An 18,509-nucleotide genomic window follows, 5' to 3' on the forward strand; every position below is an offset into this window, starting at 1 on the left:
ATTAATCCCATAACCCCCCATATAACCCCATAATCCCCCATATAACCCCCTATTAACCCCATAACCCCCCCATATAACCCCATAACCCCCTTATTAACCCCATAACCCCCCTATTAACCCCATAACCTCCAATATAACCCCATAACCCCCCTATTAATCCCATAATCCCCCATATAACCCCATAATCCCCCATATAACCCCCCATTAACCCCATAACCCCCCCATATAACCCCATAACCCCCCCATATAACCCCATAACCCCCTATTACCTATAGCCCCCCCTATACCTTAAATGAGGGCAGCCTTAGCGCCCCCTGAGCCCGGCCCCGCCCCCTCGGGCCCATTCGACCAATGAGAGCAGAGCTGGCGGCTCCTTCGGCCTCATGCGCTCCTTGTCTTCCTCCTTCAGCCTCAGGGCGCTCTGGAACGGCTGGGGGGGGGGGGGGAAATAGAGACCTTAAAGACCCCCCCCCCAAATAAAGACAGACCCCAATGGGGGATAGAGACCTTAAAGACCCCCCCCCCCAAATAAAGACAGACCCCAATGGGGGATATAGACCTTAATACCCCCCCCAAATAAAGACAGACCCCAATGGGGGATAGAGACCTTAAAGACCCCCCCCCAAATAAAGACAGACCCCAATGGGGGGATAGAGACCTTAATACCCCCCCAAATAAAGACAGACCCCAATGGGGGGATAGAGACCTTAAAGACCCCCCCATAAAGACAGACCCCAATGGGGGATAGAGACCTTAATACCCCCCCCATAAAGACAGACCCCAATGGGGGATATAGACCTTAATACCCCCCCCCCAAATAAAGACAGACCCCAATGGGGGATATAGACCTTAATACCCCCCCCAAATAAAGACAGACCCCAATGGGGGATATAGACTTAATACCCCCCCCCCAAATAAAGACAGACCCCAATGGGGGATATAGACCTTAATACCCCCCCAAATAAAGACAGACCCCAATGGGGGATATAGACCTTAATACCCCCCCATAAAGACAGACCCCAATGGGGGATAGAGACCTTAATACCCCCCATAAAGACAGACCCCAATGGGGGATATAGACCTTAATACCCCCCCCAAATAAAGACAGACCCCAATGGGGGATAGAGACCTTAATACCCCCCCAAATAAAGACAGACCCCAATGGGGGATATAGACCTTAATACCCCCCCAAATAAAGACAGACCCCAATGGGGGATATAGACCTTAATACCCCCCCATAAAGACAGACCCCAATGGGGGGATATAGACCTTAATACCCCCCCATAAAGACAGACCCCAATGGGGGATATAGACCTTAATACCCCCCCCAAATAAAGACAGACCCCAATGGGGGATAGAGACCTTAATACCCCCCCAAATAAAGACAGACCCCAATGGGGGATATAGACCTTAATACCCCCCCATAAAGACAGACCCCAATGGGGGGATATAGACCTTAATACCCCCCATAAAGACAGACCCCAATGGGGGGGGGGGTAAGGGGGGGGCACAGGGGGGGACAGTAATGGGGGGGTCTTTCTATGGGGGGATCTTTCTATGTTGAAGGGGCTTCCTATGGGGGGGGTCTTTATATGGGGGGGTCTATATATTGGGAGGGGTCTTTATATGGGGGGTTTTTATGTGGGGGGGTCTTTGTATGGGGGGGGGGGGGTCTTCCTATGGGGGGGGTCTTTATATGGGGGGGTCTTTCTATAGGGGGGTTCTTTATAGGGGGGGGTCTTTATATGGGGGTGGTTCTTTATATGGGGGGGGTCTTTGTATGGGGGGGCAGAAAAGGTGGCTGTAATTGGGGAGGGAAGGTCTTTATGGGGGGCGGTCTTCCTATGGGGAGGGAGTCTTCCTATGGGGAGGGAGTCTTCCTATTGGGGGGGGGGTCTTTCTATGGGGGGGGGTCTTTCTATGGGGGGGGTTCTTTCTATGGGGGGGGGGGGGGGTCTTTGTATGGGGGGTGGGTCTTCCTATGTGGGGGGGGGGTCTTCCTATGTGGGGGGGGGGTCTTCCTATGTGGGGGGGGGGTCTTCCTATGAGGGGGTTCCTTCTTTGGGTCTTCCTATGGAGGGGTCTTTCTATGGGGAGGAGTCTTTATATGGGGAGGAGTCTTTATATGGGGGGGGCTTCTTTATATGGGAGGGACACATGGGGGTTGTTCTTTATATGGCGGGCTCCTTATATGGGGGGGGGTCTTCCTATGGGGGGGGTCTTTGTATGGGGGGGTCTCACCGACCTTGACCTGCTCCTCCTTGCGCTCCCACCAGGCGTCGAAGGCCCTGAAGGCCACGTTCTCCACCATCTTCCTATTGAGGTCCCTCTGCATGGTGGCCTTCATCTCCTGCACCAACGCCGCCAGGACCCCCTCCACGGGACCCCCCCCACGGGACCCCCCCCCACCCCACCCGCGGTGGGGGGCGTCGTCAGGTGGGGGTTAAACGAATGTAATGGGGGGAGATGTGGGAGGGGGGGGGGCGGGTCGGTGCCCGGGGGTCTGTCGTCGTTGGGGGGGTAATGGGGGGTAAAGGGGTAATGGAGGTGGGGGTGGGGGGCGTGGGGGTGGTGGGGGTGAGGGGGGGGGCAATAAGCCGCGTAATGGGGGGGGGTGTATTTAGTGCCGGGGGGGCGCAGGCGGCCCAATAAAGGGAAGGAAGATGGGGAGGAAGAGGAGGAGGAGGAGGAAGGAGGTTGGGGGGGGGTTTGAGTTGCGGACCCCCCCCCGCCGCCACCGCTACCCCCCCCCCATCTGCCCCCCAAACGGCCTAAGAGTTCGTATAGGGCCGGGGGGGGACCTTGAGAGCTAAAATCAGCCAGGGGGCGTGGGGGAGGGGGGGGGGCGAAATCGGGGTCTGCGCCCCCCCCGGCCCCACCGCGAGGGGGGGGTAAAGTAACGGCCATGAGGGGCTGGGGGGCGGATGGGAAGGAGGGGGGGGTTTGGGGAGGGGGGGGAGGTTCGGGGGGGCGGGGGAAAGGGGAGGGGGGTAATGGGGGGAGGCCTGGGGGGAGGGGAGCGAAATGGGGGGGGTCCGGAGGGGGGGGGTCGTCGTCTTCTTCTGAGATCTCCATGTCTTCGCCTGACGAGGGTTGGGAGGCCTGGAGGGGGGTGGGGGGGGTTAATTAATTAGAGGGGGAGTTAATTAATTAATGGGGGGGTCATTAGTGGGGTCTCATAGCCCCCCACTTCATCCCACACCTGCCCCCCCCCTGTTTTGCCCCATGCCCCCCCCCACAAAGACCCACATTCAGCCCCATAGGGCTCTAATGAGGAGACCCCTCCTCATTTCCCATCTATGGGGCAGCCCCACAGCCCTAGAACCCTTTATAGGGCCACCCAAACCTCCACTATGGGGCAGCCCCACACCCCAAACCTCCTCTATGGGGCAGCCCCATACCCCCAGCACCCACTATGGGCAGCCCCATACCCCAAACCTCCTCTATGGGGCAGCCCCATACCCCCAGCACCCACTATGGGCAGCCCCATACCCCAAACCTCCTCTATGGGGCAGCCCCATACCCCCAGCACCCACTATGGGCAGCCCCATACCCCAAAGCTCCTCTATGGGGCAGCCCCACACTCTAAACATCCTCTATGGGGCAGCCCCACTCCCCCAGCCCCCACTATGGGCAGCCCCATACCCCCAAACCTCCTCTATGGGGCAGCCACATACCCCAAACCTCCTCTACGGGGCAGCCCCATACCCCCAGCACCCACTATGGGCAGCCCCATACCCCAAAGCTCCTCTATGGGGCAACCCCACTCCCCTAGAACCCTTTATAGGGCCACTCCGCACCCCAAACCTCCCCTATGGGGCAGCCCCACACCCCAAACCTCCTCTATAGGGCAGCCCCACACCCCCAGCCCCACACTCACCCTCTCCTGCCCATTGGCTTTGGGTGACTCGGGGGGTCCGTCTCCCCCCCCCCACATCCTCAAAGCTGGCCGGTGGTGGTGGTGGCGGTGGGGGGGTGCACGGCCCATGGTGGTCCCCATCCGTCCCCCCCCCACTTTGTCCCCCAATGGCGGCGCTGCCGGAGCTGTCCGTGGTGCTGACGCTGTCCGTGGTGCTGACGTTAGGGTTGGTCGATCCTGCACCACCATCTTCCTCTTCCTCAGCGGCGAGGAAGGAGAACTTGGAGCGTTGTTCTTTGAGCAGAGCTTCAATACGAGAATCCAAACTGCTGTGCTGGGCGAAGGGGACGCTCTCGGGGGTGTTCTCGGGGGCTGGAGACCCCCCCCTTGGTGGTGGGGGGGGGGGGTGGAGGTGGCGGCGGCGGTTCGGTTATGGATGATGATGGTTCGGGTTCGGCGCCGGGTTCGGTGGGAGCCAAGAGTTCGGTGGGTGGCAGAGCGTTGGCGGCGAAGGTTTCGGCGGCAGGAAGGAGGCGGAAATCGGGGTCGGACGGAGGAGGGGCGGGGAAAAAAGGGTCGGTGGGGGGGGGGGGCTGGGGGTAGGAAGGGGGAGGGGTGGGGAGGGAGGAGGAGGAGGAAGAGGAGGAGGAAGGAGGGGTGGAGGCGTCGCCGTCGCGAGGGGGGAGGAGGCGGGATGGGAAGTCGGAGTCTGGGCGGCGCAGGGAGGAAGAGGAGGAGGAGGAGGAGGAGGAAGGGAGGCGGGCGTCCGCGGAAGCGTGGCGCTGGTAGCGGCCATAGGGCAGGAAGGGATCTGTGGGGCGGAATGGGGCTGGGGGGGTACGGCGCGGGTAGAATGGGTCGGTGGGGAATGGGAGTCTGGAAGGAAAGGGGGGAGTTAGTGAGGAGTGAAGGCAAATGGAACTACTACCCAACCAGGACCCAACAAGACCCAACCAGGAGCCAACAAGACCCTAAACCCAACTACAACCCAACCAGGACCCAACAAGACCCTAAACCCAACTATAACCCAACCAGGACCCAACAAGACCCCTAATGCAACTACAACCCAACCAGGACCCAACAAGACCCAACTACAACCCAACTACAACCAGGACCCAACTACAACCCAACCAGGACCCAACAAGACCCTAAACCCAACTACAACACAACCAGGACCCAAACAGAATCCAACCTAACCCCAAACCCAACCAGAACCCAATTACGACCCAACCAGAACCCAACCAGAACCCCAAACCCAACCAGAACCCAACCAGAACCCACCATCACCACCCCAAACCTAACCGGAACCCAGCCAACACCATCCCAAACCCAACCAACACGATCCCAAACCCAACCAGACCCCAACCAGAACCCCAAACCCAACCAGAACCCAACCAGAACCCAACCAGAACCCAACCAGAACCCAACCAGAACCCAACCAGAACCCCAAACCCAACCAGACCCCAACCAGAACCCCAAACCCAACCAGAACCCAACCAGAACCCCAAACCCAACCAGACCCCAACCAGAACCCAACCAGAACCCAACCAGAACCCCAAACCCAACCAGACCCCAACCAGAACCCCAAACCCAACCAGAACCCAACCAACACCACCCCAAACCCAACCAGAACCCAACCAGAACCCCAAACCCAACCAGAACCCACCATCACCACCCCAAACCCAACCAGAACCCAACCAACACCACCCCAAACCCAACCAGAACCCAACCAGAACCATAAACCCAACCAGAACCCAACCAGAACCCCAAACCCAACCAGAACCCACCATCACCACCCCAAACCCAACCAGAACCCAACCAGAACCCAACCAGAACCTCAAACCCAACCAGAACCCAACCAACACCACCCAGAACCCAACCAGAACCCAACCAACACCATCCCAAACCCAACTAGAACCCAACCAGAACCCAACCAGAATCCAACACGACCCCAAACCCAACCAGAACCCAACCAGAACCCAACCAGAACCCAATACGACCCCAAACCCAACTACATCCCAACCAGAACCCAACCAGAACCCCAAACCCAACCACAACGTGACCCCAACCCCCCAAGACCCCCCCCCCAACCCCATAGTGGTTGCAGAGCCCCACAACCCATGTCCTACCTGCCGCCGTAGGTGGGGTCCTGTGTGTAGGTTGCCCCCCGTGTGCTGTAGGGGGTCCCTGGGGGGGGGTAGGCGCCATATCCCGCTGTGGGGGGCTCCGGGGTGCCGTTACCGGGGGTGGAACCGGTACCGGTGCTGCCGTAGGCGCTGTCGGCTGAATGGCGCCGCCGGGATTCGGGCTGGGGGGGAAAAGGGATAAAATAGGGGGAGTTGTGGGGTGGGGGGCTGCAAAATAGGGGGAGTTGTGGGGTGGGGTCTTCAAAATAGGGGGAGTTGTGGGGTGGGGGGCTGCAAAATAGGGGGAGTTGTGGGGTGGGGGGCTACAAAATAGGGGGAGTTGTGGGGTGGGGGGCTGCAAAATGGCCCCATAGTTGGAAAGGGGGTGAAGTGAGGGGGCTAAAATGGTACGAGGTGGGTTATGGGGGATATTAAAGTAGGAATTGGGGAGGGGGGTTATGCCATGGGGGGAGACCCCAAAATGGGCCCCCGGTCTCACATCAAACACCCCCAGACCCCAAAATGGCCGCCCAGACCCACAAAGGAGCCCCCCCAGACCCTAAAAATACACCCCCAGCCCCCATAGGGACCCCCCCAGTCCCTATAATACCCCCCAGCCCCCATAGGACCCCCCCACCCCAGTCCCTATAATACCCCCCCAGCCCCCATAGGGACCCCCCCCCCAGTCCCTATAATACCCCCCCAGCCCCCATAGGGACCCCCCCCAGTCCCTATAATACCCCCCCAGCCCCCATAGGACCCCCCCCACCCAGTTCCTATAATACCCCCCCAGCCCCAAAAGGAAACTCCCCACCCCAAAACAACCCCCCACCCCCCAAAATCTCATATTTCAGGCCTCCTTCCCCATAACTCCTTCATCCTCAGCCCCAAACCAACCCCTCCAGCCCCCATAAAGATCCCCCCGCCCCCAAAATGACCCCAAAGCCCCCTTTCCCCCCCCCAAAAGCCCCCTTTTAGATCCCCCCCCATTCCCCCCCATACCGCCTCGGCCTTGTCCCCCACGCCGGGTGTCTTGCCACTCGTGGGCACAGTTTGTGGGGTGTAGGCCCCATTGACGATCAGCTCATAGTACTTCATCCTCTGCTGCCCTATAGGGGAAAGCAAAGAGATTTTGGGGTCCTGCCCCTTTAAGAAACCCCCCCTTTTACCCCCTATAAACAATATGGGGTCCTGGCCCTATAAGAACCCCCCCCCTTTATCCCCTATAAACAATACGGGGTCCCTTCATCCCCTATAAACAATACGGGGTCCCTTCATCTCCTATACACATTAAGGGGCCCAACCCCTATAAGAACCTCCCCTTCATCCCCTATAAACAATATGGGGTCCCTTCACCCCCTATACACAATATGGGGTCCTGGCCCTATAAGAACCCCCCTTGATCCCTTATAAACAATATGGAGTCCGGGCCCTATAAGAACCCCCCCTTTATCCCCTATAACCAATATGGGATCCTGCCCTATAAGAACCTCCCCTTGATCCCCTATACACAATACGGGGTCCCTCCATCCCCTATAAACAATATGGGGTTCCTACATCCCCTATACACAGTATGGGGTCCAGCCCCTATAAACCCCACCCCCCTTCATCCCCTATAAACAATATGAGGTCCAGCCCCTATAAACCCCTCCCCCCCTTCATTCCCTATACACAATATGGGGTCCAGCCCCTATAAACACCCCCCCCTTCATCCCCTATAACCAATATGGAGTCCCTTCATCCCCTATAAACAATACAGGGTCCATTCATTCCCTATAAACAGTATGGGGTCCAGCCCCTATAAAAAAAAAACCCTTTATCCCCTATAAATAATATGGAGTCCCTTCATCCCCTATAAACAATACAGGGTCCATTCATTCCCTATAAACAGTATGGGGTCCAGCCCCTATAAAAAAAAACCCTTTATCCCCTATAAATAATATGGAGTCCCTTCATCCCCTATAAACAATGAGGGGCTCAACCCCTGTAAGAACCCCCCCCCTTTATCCCCTATAAACAATATGGGGTCCTTCATCCCCTAAATGCATTAAGGGGCCCAAACCCTATAGGAACCCCCCTTCATCCCCTACAAACAACATGGGATCCTGGCCCTATAAGAACCCCCTGTATCCCCTATAATAACCCATAGGGTCTGACCTTTGATGTCCAGCTGTACCTATACACAATATGGGGTCCAGCCCATATAAACCCTCCCTCCCTTCATCCCCTACAAACAACATGGGATCCTGGCCCTATAAGAACCCCCTGTATCCCCTACAATAACCCATAGGGTCTGACCTTTGATGTCCAGCTGGACGTGGATGACGTTCCTCATTAAACAATATGGGGTTCCTTCATCCCCTATACACAGTATGGGCTCCAGCCCCTATAAACCCTCCCTCCCTTCATCCCCTACAAACAACATGGGATCCTGGCCCTATAAGAAGACCCTGTATCCCCTACAATAACCCATAGGGTCTGACCTTTGATGTCCAGCTGGACGTGGATGACATTCCCCATTAAAAAATATGGGGTTCCTTCATCCCCTATACACAATATGGGCTCCAGCCCCTATAAACCCTCCCTCCCTTCATCCCCTACAAACAACATGGGATCCTGGCCCTATAAGAAGACCCTGTATCCCCTATAATAACCCATAGGGTCTGACCTTTGATGTCCAGCTGGACGTGGATGACGCTCCTCATTAAACAATATGGGGTTCCTTCATCCCCTATACGCAATAAGGGGCCCAAACCCTATAGGAACCCCCCTTCATCCCCTACAAACAACATGGGATCCTGGCCCTATAAGAACCCCCTGTATCCCCTATAATAACCCATAGGGTCTGACCTTTGATGTCCAGCTGGACGTGGATGACGTTCCTCATTAAACAATATGGGGTTCCTTCATCCCCTATACACAATATGGGCTCCAGCCCCTATAAACCCTCCCTCCCTTCATCCCCTACAAACAACATGGGATCCTGGCCCTATAAAAAGACCCTGTATCCCCTATAAACAATATGGGGTCCCTTCATCCCCTGTACACAATATGGGATCCTGGCCCTATAAGAACCTCCCTGTATCCCCTATAATAACCCATAGGGTCTGACCTTTGATGTCCAGCTGTACCTATACACAGTATGAGGTCCAGCCCCTATAAACCCTCCCTCCCTTCATCCCCTACAAACAACATGGGATCCTGGCCCTATAAGAACCCCCTGTATCCCCTACAATAACCCATAGGGTCTGACCTTTGATGTCCAGCTGGACGTGGATGACATTCCCCATTAAACAATATGGGGTTCCTTCATCCCCTATACGCAATAAGGGGCCCAAACCCTATAGGAACCCCCCTTTATCCCCTATAAACACTATGGGTTTCTGCCCCTATAAGAACCCCCTGTATCCCCTATAATAACCCATAGGGTCTGACCTTTGATGTCCAGCTGTACATGGATGACGTTCCCCATTACTGGCGTATTATGGAGGTGTTTGACCGTCTCCTTGGCCCCTCGTGTGCTGGCGAATAGGACTCGAGCCAACCCCAAATGCTTTCGGGTTTTGGGGTGATGGAGGATCTCCACCTCCTCCACCTCGCCGTATTTACGGCACATTTCGGCCAAAAACGGCTCGCGGACGTTGTCGTTTAATCGAGCGAAGGTGACTTCTTTTAATGGGATTTGGCCTACGTAGAACTCGTCCAGCTGGGAACACACAAAGGATATTGGGGTGGATATAAAGGGATTGAAATGAGCCCAAACTCAACCCCAAAGCCATTGAAATGAGCCCAAAATCAACCCCAAAGCCATTGAAATGACCCCAAAGCCATTGAAATGAGCCCAAAATCAACCCCAAAGCCATTGAAATGACCCCAAAGCCATTGAAATGACCCCAAAATCAACCCCAAAGCCATTGAAATGACCCCAAAATCAACCCCAAAGTCATTGAGATGAGCCCAAAGCCATTGAAATGAGCCCAAAATCAACCCCAAAGCCATTGAAATGACCCCAAAATCAACCCCAAAGTCATTGAGATGAGCTCAAAGCCATTGAAATGAGCCCAAAATCAACCCCAAAGCCATTGAAATGACCCCAAAGCCATTGAAATGACCCCAAAATCAACCCCAGAGCCATTGAAATGACCCCAAAGCCATTGAAATGACCCCAAAATCAACCCCAGAGCCATTGAGATGACCTCAAAGCCATTGAAATGATCCCAAAATCAACCCCAAAGCCATTGAAATGACCCCAAAATCATCAAAATAACCCCAAAATCAACCCCAAAGCCATTGAAATGATCCCAAAATCAACCCCAAAGCCATTGAAATGATCCCAAAATCAACCCCAAAGTCATCAAAATGACCCCAAAATCAACCTCAAAGCCATTGAAATGACCCCAAACCCACTGAAATAACCCCCAAATCAACCCCAAAGTCATCAAAATGACCCCAAAAATCATCAAAACGACCCCAAAACCATTGAAATAACCCCAAAATCAACCCCCCCCCCCCCATCTCACCTTGAACTTGGGGACGGGCAGGGACAGGTCGCGGTGTTTGGACCAGATGCGTCGTGGCCGTGGGTCCCGCACGTCGCCTTCGGGGCGATACCCCGAATCCTATGGGGCACAGCACCCATATGTGGGGCTCACTGCTGCCTCCTGCCCCACACTGTACCCCTATGGGGTGCCCCACACCATGGGAGACCCCAAAACACCCCAAAAATAACCCAAAACACCCCAAAAATACCCCAAAATCCACATCTATGGGGCACCCCATGCACTGGTGACACTATAGGGAATCTAGGGGACACTTATAGGGCACCCCACACCACTTGTTTTCTGCCTCCTGCCCCATATTGTACCCCTATGGGGTGCCCCACACCATGGGAGACCCCAAAACACCCCAAAAATACCCCAAAATCCACATCTATGGGGCACACCATGCACAGGGGACACCTATAGGGCACCCCACACCACTTGTTTTCAGCCTCCTGCCCCACACTGTACCCCTATGGGGTGCCCCACACCATGGGAGACCCCAAAACACCCCAAAAATACCCCAAAAATCCACATCTATGGGGCACCCTATGTACTGGTGACTCCATAGGGTATTTAGGGGACACCTATAGGGCACCCCACACCACTTGTTTTCAGCCTCCTGCCCCATATTGTACCCCTATGGGGTGCCCCACACCATGGGAGACCCCAAAACACCCTAAAAATACCCCAAAACACCCCAAAAATACCCCAAAAATCCACATCTATGGGGCACACCATGCGCTGCTGATGCTATAGGGAATCTAGGGGACACTTATAGGGCACCCCACACCACTTGTTTTCAGCCTCCTGCCCCACACTGTACCCCTATGGGGTGCCCCACACCATGGGAGACCCCAAAACACCCCAAAAAACCCCAAAAATACCCCAAAATCCACATCTATGGGGCACACCATGCACAGGGGGACACCTATGGGGCACCCCACACCCCTTTTAGGGCTGTATCCCCACTTTTGAAGCCCATAAACCCCCCACGATAAGCCCTATAGGGTACCCAATGGTTGACCCCAATACCCATGGAAGGGATGGGGGGGGGGGGGGGGGGGGTGTTAATTAGCTAATTACTGACTAATTAATGCACTCACGGGGACGCTGAAGTGGACGCCATCGTAGCGATAGACCTTCTGTGGGGCTCGGCGCAGAGCGGGGTCCACCACCAGCTTATAGCTGCGCCATGGCACGCTGGGGGGACGCTGGCTCTCACCCCCCACCTCCGGCTCCATTCTCAACCATTGACACTGGGGAGGGGGCAAAGGGGGGGTCAGAGCGACCCTAATCCCCCCCATGTGCCCCACAAGTCATTGCAACCCATTGCAACCCCAAGACCCCACTTATTTCCCCTTAATTCCCCCTCAATCCCCCCGAAAACCCCCTTATTTCCCCCTCAATCCCCCCCCAAGTCCCCTCCAACCCATTGCAACCCCAAAACCCCCCTTATTTCCCATTAATTCCCCCTTATTTCCCCCTTAATCCCCCCCAACCCATTGCAACCCCAAAACCCCCCTTATTTCCCCTTAATTCCCCCTTATTTCCCCCTTATTTCCCCTTAATTCCCCCTTATTTCCCCTTAATTCCCCCTCAATCCCACCCCCCAAGTCACCCCCAATTCACTGCAACCCCAGAACCCCCCTATTTCCCCTTAATTCCCCCTTATTTCCCCTTAGTTCCTCGTCAATCCCCCCCCCCAAGTCCCCTCCAACCCATTGCAACCCCAAAACCCCCCTTATTTCCCCTTAATTCCCCCTTATTTCCCCTTAATTCCCCCTCAATCCCCCCCAAAATCCCCCTTATTTCCCCTTAATTCCCCCTCAATCCCCCCCAAGTCCCCTCCAACCCACTACAACCCCAAAACCCCCTTATTTCCCCTTAATTCCCCCTTATTTCCCCTTAATTCCCCCTCAATCCCCCCCAAGTCACCCCCAACCCATTGCAACCCCAAAACCCCTCTATTCCCCCTTAATTCCCCCTAATACCCCATGTCCCCCCATTGCAACCCCAAAACCCCCCTTATTTCCCCTTAATTCCCCCTCAACCCCCCCAAAACCCCCTTATTTCCCCTTAATTCCCCCTTATTTCCCCTTAATTCCCCCTCAATCCCCCCCATGTGCCCCCCAAAGTCCCCATCAACCCATTGCAACCCCAAAACCCCCCCTATTTCCCCTTAATTCCCCCTCAATCCCCCCCAAAATTCCCCTTATTTCCCCTTAATTCCCCTTCAATCCCCCCCCGTACCCCCCCATGTCCCCATCAACCCATTGCAACCCCAAAACCCACCTTATTTCCCCTTAATTCCCCCTTATTTCCCCTTAATACCCCCTCAATCCCCCCCAAAACCCCCTTATTTCCCCTTAATTCCCCTTCAATCCCCCCCCGTACCCCCCCATGTCCCCATCAACCCATTGCAACCCCAAAACCCACCTTATTTCCCCTTAATTCCCCCTTTTTTCCCCTTAATACCCCCCTCAATCCCCCCCAAAATCCCCCTTATTTCCCCTTAATTCCCCCTCAGTCCCCCTCAATCCCCCCCAAGTCACCCCCAACCCACTTCAACCCCAAAACCCCCTTATTTCCCCTTAATTCCCCCTAATACCCCGTGTCCCCCCACTGCAACCCCAAAACCCCCTTATTTCCCCTTAATTCCCCCTCAACCCCCCAAAAACCCCCTTATTTCCCCTTAATTCCCCCTCAACCCCCCCCAAAACCCCCTTATTTCCCCTTAATTCCCCCTTATTTCCCCTTAATTCCCCCTCAGTCCCCCCTCAATCCCCCCCAAGTCACCCCCAACCCATTGCAACCCCAAAACCCCCTTATTTCCCCTTAATTCCCCCTCAACCCCCCCAAAACCCCCTTATTTCCCCTTAATTCCCCCTAATTCCCCCGTGTCCCCCCATTGCAACCCCAAAACCCCCTTATTTCCCCTTAATTCCCCCTTATTTCCCCTTAATTCCCCCTCAACCCCCCCAAAACCCCCTTATTTCCCCTTAATTCCCCCTCAATCCCCCCCATGTGCCCCCCAAGTCTCCCCCAACCCATTGCAACCCCAAACCCCCCCTTGTTTCCCCTTAATTCCCCCTCAATCCCCCCCAAAACCCCCTCATTTCCCTTTAATTCCCCCTCAGTCCCCCCTCAATCCCCCCCAAGTCACCCCCAACCCATTGCAACCCCAAAACCCCCTTATTTCACCTTAATTCCCCCTCAACCCCCCCAAAACCCCCCTTATTTCCCCTTAATTCCCCCTAATTCCCCCGTCCCCCCATTGCAACCCCAAAACCCCCTTATTTCCCCTTAATTCCCCCTTATTTCCCCTTAATTCCCCCATCAATCCCCCCCAAAACCCCCTCATTTCCCTTTAATTCCCCCTCAGTCCCCCCTCAATCCCCCCAAGTCACCCCCAATTCACTGCAACCCCAAAACCCCCTTATTTCCCCTTAATTCCCCCTCAATCCCCCCCCAAATCCCCCTTATTTCCCCTTAATTCCCCCTCAATCCCCCCCCATGTGCCCCCCAAAGTCCCCATCAACCCATTGCGACCCCAAACCCCCCCTTATTTCCCCATTAAAATAGTTCAGAACCACCCTAAAATGCTCCAGAACCACCATAAAGTGCCACAGAATTGCCCCAAATTCCTCAAATTGGCCCCAAAATACACCAAAATTCCACCCACAATGGCCCAAAGGGTCCCTCAATGAACGAGGACACCACAAAGGGTCCCCAAATCACCCAAATTCACCCCATTTCCCCCCAAATTTACCTCAATTTCACCTCCAAACCCCCATATTTCCCTCAATATTCCCAATATTCACCTAAATTCACCCAGTTTTACCTCAAATCCTCAATATTTACCCAAAAATCCCCAACATTTACCTCACATTCCCCTCCATTCACCTCAGTATCCCCACATTCCCCCTCACACCCCCAAATTTACCCCATTTCCACCCAAATTTACCTCAATTTTACCTCAAATCCCCCATATTTCCCTCAATATTCCCAATGTTCACCTAAATATCCCCAAATTCACCCAGTTTTCCCTCAAATCCTCAATATTTACCCCAAAATCCCCAACATTTACCTCATATTCCCCTCCATTCACCTCAGTATCCCCCAATTTCCCCTCACACCCCCAAATTTACCCCATTTCCCCCCAAATTTACCTCAGTTTTACCTCCAAACCCCCATATTTCCCTCAATATTCCCAATGTTCACCTAAATTCACCCAGTTTTACCTCAAATCTTCAATATTTACCCCAAAATCCCCAACATTTACCTCATATTCCCCTCCATTCACCTCAGCATCCCCACATTCCCCCTCACACCCCCAAATTCACCCCATTTCCACCCAAATTTACCTCAGTTTTACCTCAAAACCCCCATATTTCCCTCAATATTCCCAATATTCACCTAAATTCACCCAGTTTTACCTCAAATCCTCAATATTTACCCCCAAATCCCCAACATTTACCTCATATTCCCCTCCATTCACCTCAGCACCCCCACACTTCCCCTCACACCCCCAAATTCACCCCATTTTCCCCCAAATTTACCTCAATTTCACCTCAAAACCCCCATATTTCCCTCAATATTCCCAATGTTCACCTAAATATCCCCAAATTCACCCGGTTTTACCTCAAATCCTCCATATTTACCCCCAAATACCCAACATTTACCTCACATTCCCCTCCATTCACCTCAGTATCCCCACATTCCCCCTCACACCCCCAAATTCACCCCATTTCCACCCAAATTTACCTCAATTTCACCTTCAAACCCCCATATTTCCCTCAATATTCCCAATGTTCACCTAAATATCCCTGAATTTACCTCAATTTTACCACAAATCCCCCACATTTACCCCAAAATCCCCAACATTTACCTCACATTCCCCTCCATTCACCTCAGTATCCCCACATTTCCCCTCACACCCCCAAATTCACCCCATTTCCACCCAAATTTACCTCAGTTTTACCTCAAAACCCCCATATTTCCCTCAATATTCCCAATGTTCACCTAAATATCCCCAAATTCACCTCAGTTTTACCTCAAATCCTCAATATTTACCCCAAAATTCCCAACATTTACCTCATATTCCCCTCCATTCACCTCAGTATCCCCACACTTCCCCTCACACCCCCAAATTCACCCCATTTACCCCCAAATTTACTTCAGTTTTACCTCCAAACTCCCATATTTCCCTCAATATTCCCAATATTCACCTAAATTCACCCAGTTTTACCACAAATCCTCAATATTTACCCCAAAATCCCCAACATTTACCTCATATTCCCCTCACACCCCCATTTTTACCCCATTTTCCCCCAAATTTACCTCAGTTTTACCTCAAAACCCCCATATTTCCCCCAATATTCCCAATGATCATCTAAATATCCCCAAATTCACCCAGTTTTACCTCAAATCCTCAATATTTACCCCAAAATCCCCAACATTTACCTCATATTCCCCTCCATTCACCTCAGTATCCCCACATTCCCCCTCACACCCCCAAATTTACCCCATTTCCACCCAAATTTACCTCAATTCTACCTCAAAACCCCCATATTTCCCTCAATATTCCCAATATTCACCTAAATTCACCCACTTTTACCTCAAATCCTCAATATTTACCCCAAAATCCCCAACATTTACCTCATATTCCCCTCCATTCACCTCAGCATCCCCACATTCCCCCTTACACCCCCATTTTTACCCCATTTCCACCCAAATTTACCTCAATTTCACCTCCAAACCCCCATATTTCCCTCAATATTCCCAATATTCACCTAAATTCACTCAGTTTTACCTCAAATCCCCAATATTTACCCCAAAATCCCCAACATTTACCTCATATTCCCCTCCATTCACCTCAGCATCCCCACATTCCCCCTCACACCCCCAAATTTACCCAATTTGCCCCCAAATTTACCTCAATTTCACCTCCAAACCCCCATATTTCCCTCAATATTCCCAATGTTCACCTAAATTCACCCAGTTTTACCTCAAATCCTCAATATTTACCCCAAAATCCCCAACATTTACCTCATATTCCCCTCCATTCACCTCAGCACCCCCACATTTCCCCTCACACCACCAAATTCACCCCATTTCCACCCAAATTTACCTCAATTTCACCTCAAAACCCCCATATTTCCCTCAATATTCCCAATGTTCACCTAAATATCCCCAAATTCACCCAGTTTTCCCTCAAATCCTCAATATTTACCCCAAAATCCCCAACATTTACCTCATATTCCCCTCCATTCACCTCAGCATCCCCTCACTTCCCCTCACACCCCCAAATTTACCCCATTTCCACTCAAATTTACCTCAGGTTTTCCTCCAAACCCCCATATTTCCCTCAATATTCCCAATATTCACCTAAATTCACCCAGTTTTACCTCAAATCCTCAATATTTACCCCAAAATCCCCAACATTTACCTCATATTCCCCTCCATTCACCTCAGCATCCCCACATTCCCCCTCACACCCCCAAATTCACCCCATTTCCACCCAAATTTACCTCAGTTTTACCTCCAAACCCCCATATTTCCCTCAATATTCCAAATATTCACCTAAATTCACTCAGTTTTACCTCAAATCCCCAATATTTACCCCAAAATCCCCAACATTTACCTCATATTCCCCTCACACCCCCAAATTCACCCCATTTCCCCCCAAATTTACCTCAATTTTACCTCAAAACTCCCATATTTCCCTCAATATTCCAAATATTCACCTAAATTCACTCAGTTTTACCTCAAATCCCCAATATTTACCCCAAAATCCCCAACATTTACCTCATATTCCCCTCACACCCCCAAATTCACCCCATTTCCACCCAAATTTACCTCAGTTTTACCTCAAAACTCCCATATTTCCCTCAATATTCCCAACATTCAACTAAATATCCCCAAATTCACCTCAGTTTTACCTCAAATCCTCCATATTTACCCCAAAATCCCCAACATTTACCTCATATTCCCCTCCATTCACCTCAGTATCCCGACATTCCCCCTCACACCCCCAAATTTACCCCATTTCCCCCCAAATTTACCTCAGTTTTACCTCAAAACCCCCATATTTCCCTCAATATTCCCGATGTTCATCTAAATTCACCCACTTTTACCTCAAATCCTCAATATTTACCCCAAAATCCCCAACATTTACCTCATATTCCCCTCCATTCACCTCAGCATCCCCCCATTTCCCCTCACACCCCCAAATTCACCCCATTTCCCCCCAAATTTACCTCAGTTTCACCTCAAAACCCCCATATTTCCCTCAATATTCCCAACATTCAACTAAATATACCCAAATTCACCTCAGTTTTACCTCAAATCCTCAATATTTACCCCAAAATCCCCAATATTTACCTCATATTCCCCACACACCCCCATTTTCACCCCATTTCCCCCCAAATTTACCTCAGTTTTACCTCAAATCCTCAATATTTACCCCAAAATCCCCAACATTTACCTCATATTCCCCTCCATTCACCTCAGCATCCCCACATTTCCCCTCACACCCCCAAATTCACCCCATTTCCCCCCAAATTTACCTCAATTTCACCTCCAAACCCCCATATTTCCCTTAATATTCCCAATATTCACCTACATTCACCCAGTTTTACCTCAAATCCTCAATATTTACCCCAAAATCCCCAACATTTACCTCACATTCCCCTCCATTCACCTCAGTATCCCCACATTCCCCCTCACACCCCCAAATTTACCCCATTTCCCCCCAAATTTACCTCAATTTTACCTCAAATCCCCCATATTTCCCTCAATATTCCCAATTTTCACCTAAATATCCCTGAATTTACCTCAATTTTACCTCAAATCCTCAATATTTACCTCAAAATCCCCAACATTTACCTCACATTCCCCTCCATTCACCTCAGCATCCCCCATTTCCCCTCACACCCCCAAATTTACCCCATTTCCCCCCAAATTTACCTCAGTTTTACCTCC

General features: G+C 52.4%; 1 protein-coding gene across 1 annotated transcript in view; it reads right to left on the reverse strand.

Moving 5' to 3' along the window:
- SETD1A (SET domain containing 1A, histone lysine methyltransferase) overlaps positions 1-18,509 on the reverse strand; it is a 91,927-nt gene that overhangs the window by 68,537 nt on the left and 4,881 nt on the right. The window contains 12 exon segments of the mRNA XM_085533335.1: positions 288-310; positions 313-430; positions 2,246-2,440; positions 2,443-3,102; positions 3,881-3,929; positions 3,931-4,244; positions 4,246-4,735; positions 5,989-6,167; positions 6,988-7,094; positions 9,421-9,691; positions 10,506-10,604; positions 11,630-11,782. Of these exon segments, the coding sequence (XP_085389461.1) occupies positions 288-310; positions 313-430; positions 2,246-2,440; positions 2,443-3,102; positions 3,881-3,929; positions 3,931-4,244; positions 4,246-4,735; positions 5,989-6,167; positions 6,988-7,094; positions 9,421-9,691; positions 10,506-10,604; positions 11,630-11,782 (2,658 nt within the window).

This window comes from Coturnix japonica, unplaced genomic scaffold (genome assembly GCF_054131305.1).
Source record: "Coturnix japonica strain WE unplaced genomic scaffold, WE-NBRP24 Scf058, whole genome shotgun sequence".
NCBI lineage: Eukaryota > Metazoa > Chordata > Aves > Galliformes > Phasianidae > Coturnix > Coturnix japonica.